This window comes from Podarcis melisellensis, assembly GCF_964234715.1.
Source record: "Podarcis melisellensis genome assembly, chromosome: W".
NCBI lineage: Eukaryota > Metazoa > Chordata > Lepidosauria > Squamata > Lacertidae > Podarcis > Podarcis melisellensis.
In genome coordinates this window covers 5,208,969-5,213,968 of record NC_138535.1, presented here as the reverse complement: position 1 = coordinate 5,213,968, position 5,000 = coordinate 5,208,969, and the positions used below count along the sequence as shown (strand labels likewise).

Genomic DNA, 5,000 nt, shown 5'->3' with positions numbered 1-5,000 from the left:
TCCGGGATCCACCGGAATCCACAATGCTCTGGCTCCCTGTCCAGATCCTTCTCGGATCCACCGGCCCTTCGGACAGGATCCGGGAGCCAACAGGGAAAGGGGGACCCTTCTGGCCCCCCAGTCCGGATCCTTCCGGGATCCACAGGCCCTTCGGACACGATCCAGGAGCCAACGGGGACCCGCTCTGGCTCCCCGTCCAGATCCTTCTGGGATCCGCTGGATCGTTGGACACGGTCTGGGAGCCCCCCAGTCCAGATCCTTCCAGGGTCCCCCAGCTCTTCAGACATGATCTGGGAGTCCCCCCAGTCGGGATCCTTCCAGGATCCACTGGCCCTTCGGACAGGATCCGGGAGCCAACGGGGAAACAGGGATCCTCCACTGGCCCTTTGGACATGATCCGGGAGCCAGCGGGGAAAGGGGGACCCTTCCGGCCCCCTAGTATGGATCCTTCCGGAATCCACCGGCCCTTTGGACAGGATCCGGGAACCAACGCTCTGGCTCCCCGTCCAGATCCTTCTAGGATCCACCGGCCCTTCGGACACGATCTGGGAGCCAACGGGGACCCACTCTGGCTCCCCGTCCAGATCCTTTTGGGATCCGCTGGATTGTTGGACATGATCCGGGAGCCCCCCAGTCGGGATCCTTCCGGAATCCACCGGCCCTTTGGACAGGATCCGGGAACCAACGCTCTGGCTCCCTGTCCAGATCCTTCTCGGATCCACCGGCCCTTCAGACACGATCCGGGAGCCAATGGGGACTTGCTCTGGCTCCCCGTCCAGATCCTTCTGGGATCCGCTAGATCGTTGGACACGGTCTGGGAGCCCCCCAGTCCAGATCCCTCCAGGGTCCCCCAGCTCTTCAGACATGATCTGGGAGCCCCCCAGTTTGGATCCTCCCGGAATCCACCGGCCCTTTGGACAGGATCCGGGAACCAATGCTCTGGCTCCCCATCCAGATCCTTCTAGGATCCACCGGCCCTTCGGACACGATCCGGAAGCCAACGGGGAAACAGGGATCCTTCCGGCCCCCAGTCCAGATCCTTCCGAGATCCACCGGCCCTTCGGACACGATCCGGGAGCCAACGGGGACCCACTCTGGCTCCCCGTCCAGATCCTTCTGGGATCCGCTGGATCGTTGGACATGATCCGGGAGCCCCCCAGTCCAGATCCTTCCAGGGTCCCCCAGCTCTTCAGACATGATCGGGAAGCCCCCCAGTCTGCATCCTTCCAGAATCCACCGGCCCTTTGGACAGGATCCGGGAGCCAACGCTCTGGCTCCCCGTCCAGATCCTTCTAGGATCCACCGGCCCTTCGGACACGATCCGGGAGCCAACGGGGAAACTGGGACTCTCCCAGTTGCCTGTCCAGATCCTTCCGGGATCCCCCAGCTCTTTTCTTTCAACACGATCCGGGAGCCAACGGGGAAACAGGGACCCTCCTGGCTCCCCAGTCCGGATCCTTCCAGGATCCTCCGGATCTCCGGGAGCCAATGGGGAAACGGGGACCCTCCCGGCCTGGCCCCCAGTCTGGATCCTTCAGGGATCCACCATCCCTTCGGGCACGGTCCGGGAGTCAACGGGAAAACAGGGACCCTCCCGATGCCCCAGTCCAGATCCTTCCGAGCCAGTGGAGAAATGAGGATCCGCTCCAGCCCCCCAGTCCGGATCCTTTTCAGAATCCGCCGGATCTCCAGGAGCCAACGGGGAAACAGGGACCCTCCTGGCCCCCTGTCCAGATCCTTCCGGGATCCCCCAGCAATTTGGACCCGATCCGGGAGTCAACGGGGAAACAGGCACCTGCTCCGGCTCCCCAATCCGGATCCTTCCTGGATCCACCTGATCTCCGCACACGATCCGGGAGCCAACGGGGAAACAGGGACCCTCCCTACCCCCCAGTCCGTATCCTTCCAGGATCCTCCAGATCTCTAGGAGCCAATGGGGAAGCGGGGACCCTCCTGGCCCCCTGTCCAGGTCCTTCCGGGATCCACGGCCCTTCAGACCCTCCCGGCCCCCCAGTCCAGATCCTTCCGGGATCCACCTGATCTCCGCACACGATCCAAGAGCCAACGGGGAAACGGGGACCCACTCTGGCCCCCAGACATGATCCGGGAGCCAACAGGGAAACAGGGACCCACTCTGGCCCCCAGACATGATCCGGGAGCCAACGGGGAAACAGGGACCCACTCCGGCCCCCCAGACACGATCCGGGAGCCAACGGGGAAACAGGGACCCACTCCGGCCCCCCAGACACGATTCAGGAGCAAACGGGGAAAGTCCAGAACCTTCCGGGATCCACTAGATCTCCGGGATCCACTCGAGCCGGCGCCCAAACCCACCTTCTGGAAGTCGTCAAACTTCTTCTGGAGCACCTCCACCTGCTCCAGATCCGCCCCGACCTCCTCATTGGTCAGGGCCGCCTCCTTCTCGTGGATCCACTGCTGCAATTCGTTGGCTTCCCGGAAGAGGGTGAACTTCTTGCAGCTCTTCTCCAGCATGGACTTCCGCTTCTCGCCCAGCTCCAGGAGGGAGGCGTACCTGGGGGGCAGAGGAGACCCATAAGTGGGGGGCAGAGGGAGGGGAAAGACCCATAAATGGGGGGCAGAGACCCATAAATGGGAGCAGAGACCCAGCATGGACTTCCGCTTCTCGCCCAGCTCCAGGAGGGAGGCGTACCTGGGGGGCAGAGGGGGGGAGAGGAGACCCATAAGTGGGGGGCAGAAGGGGGGAGAGACCCATAAATGGGGGGCAGAGACCCATAAATGGGAGCAGAGACCCATAAATGGGGGGCAGAGACCCATAAATGGGGGGCAGAGGGAGGGAAAGACCCATAAATGGGAGCAGAGACCCAGCATGGACTTCCGCTTCTCGCCCAGTTCCAGGAGGGAGGCGTACCTGGGGGGCAGAGGGGGGGAGAGGAGACCCATAAGTGGGGGGCAGAGGGGGGAGAGACCCATAAATGGGGGGCAGAGGGAGGAGAGAGCCATAAATGGGCAGAGGGAGGGGAAAGACCCATAAGTGGGGGGCAGAGGGGGGGAGAGAAGACCCGTAAATGGGGGGCAGAAGGGGGAGAGACCCATAAATGGGGGGCAGAGGGAGGAGAGACCCATAAATAGGGGGCAGAGGGAGGAGAGACCCATAAATGGGGGGTAGAAGGGGGAAAGACCCATAAATGGGGGGCAGAGACCCATAAATGGGGGGCAGAGGGAGGGGGAAAGACCCATAAATGGGGGGCAGAGGGAGGAGAGACCCATAAATGGGGGGCAGAGGGGGGAGAGTCCTATAAATGGGAGCAGAGACCCAGCATGGACTTCCGCTTCTCGCCCAGCTCCAGGAGGGAGGCGTACCTGGGGGGCAGAGAAGACCCATAAGTGGGGGGCACAGGGAGGGGAGAGACCCATAAATGGGGGCAGAGACCCATAAATGGGGGCAGAGACCCATAAATGGGGGGCAGAGACCCATAAATGGGGGGCAGGGGGGAGAGAGGACCCATAAGTGGGGGGCAGAGAGAGGGGAAAGACCCATAAATGGGGGGCAGAGGAAGGGGAGAGACCCATAAATAGGGGGCAGAGGGAGGAGAGACCCATAAATGGGGGGTAGAAGGGGGGAGAGAGCCATAAAGGGGGGCAGAGAGCCATAAATGGGGGGCAGAGGGGGGCAGAGAGCCATAAATGGGGGGCAGAGGGAGGAGAGACCCATAAATGGGGGGCAGAGGGGGGAGAGACCCATAAATGGGAGCAGAGACCCAGCATGGACTTCCGCTTCTCGCCCAGCTCCAGGAGGGAGGCGTACCTGGGGGGCAGAGAAGACCCATAAGTGGGGGGCACAGGGAGGGGAGAGACCCATAAATGGGGGCAGAGACCCATAAATGGGGGGCAGAGGGAGGGGAAAGACCCATAAATGGGGGACAGAGGAAGGGGAGAGACCCATAAATAGGGGGCAGAGGGAGGAGAGACCCATAAATGGGGGGTAGAAGGGGGGAGAGACCCATAAATGGGGGGCAGAGGGGGGGAGAGACCCATAAATGGGGGCAGAGGGGGGCGAGACCCATAAATGGGAGCAGAGACCCATAAATGGGGGGCAGAGGGAGGGGAGAGACCCATAAATGGGAGCAGAGACCCAGCATGGACTTCCGCTTCTCGCCCAGTTCCAGGAGGGAGGCGTACCTGGGGGGCAGAGGGGGGGGAGAGAAGACCCATAAGTGGGGGGCAGAAGGGGGAGAAACCCATAAATGGGGGGCAGAGGGGGGAGAGACCCATAAATGGGAGCAGAGACCCATAAATGGGGGGCAGAGACCCATAAATGGGGGGCAGAGGGAGGGGAAAGACCCATAAATGGGGGACAGAGGAGAGAGAGCCATAAATGGGGGGCAGAGGGGGGAGAGAAGACCCATACGTGGGGGGCAGAGGGGGGGAGAGAGCCATAAATGGGGGGCAGAGGGGGGCAGAGAGCCGTAAATGGGGGCAGAGGGAGGAGAGACCCATAAATGGGGGGAGAGGGAGGGGAAAGACCCATAAATGGGGGGCAGAGACCCATAAATGGGGGGCAGAGGGAGGGGAAAGGCCCATAAATGGGGGGCAGAGGGGGGAGAGACCCATAAATGGGAGCAGAGACCCATAAATGGGGGCAGAGGGAGGGGGAAAGACCCATAAATGGGGGGCAGAGGGGGGGAGAGACCGATAAATGGGGTAGAGGGGGGGAGAGACCCATAAATGGGGGGCAGAGGAAGGAGAGACCCATAAATGGGGGGCAGAGGGGGGAGAGACCCATAAATGGGGGGAGAGGGAGGGGAAAGACCCATAAGGGGGGCAGAGGGAGGGGAGAGACCCATAAATGGGGGCAGAGACCCATAAATGGGGGGCAGAGGGGGGGAGAGAGCCATAAATGGGGGCAGAGGGGGGAGAGACACACACACATCTATACATGGGGGGCAGGTGGAACAAAAGGGGTCCTACTATAATAATAATAATAATAATAATAATAATAATAATAATAATAATAATAA

General features: G+C 61.5%; 1 protein-coding gene across 1 annotated transcript in view; it reads right to left on the bottom strand.

Moving 5' to 3' along the window:
- LOC309361257 (spectrin alpha chain, non-erythrocytic 1-like) overlaps positions 1-5,000 on the bottom strand; it is a 199,058-nt gene that overhangs the window by 113,339 nt on the left and 80,719 nt on the right. The window contains exon 23 of the mRNA XM_081896165.1: positions 2,335-2,533. Within this exon, the coding sequence (XP_081752291.1) occupies positions 2,335-2,533 (199 nt within the window). The remainder of the gene's footprint in view (positions 1-2,334; positions 2,534-5,000) is intronic.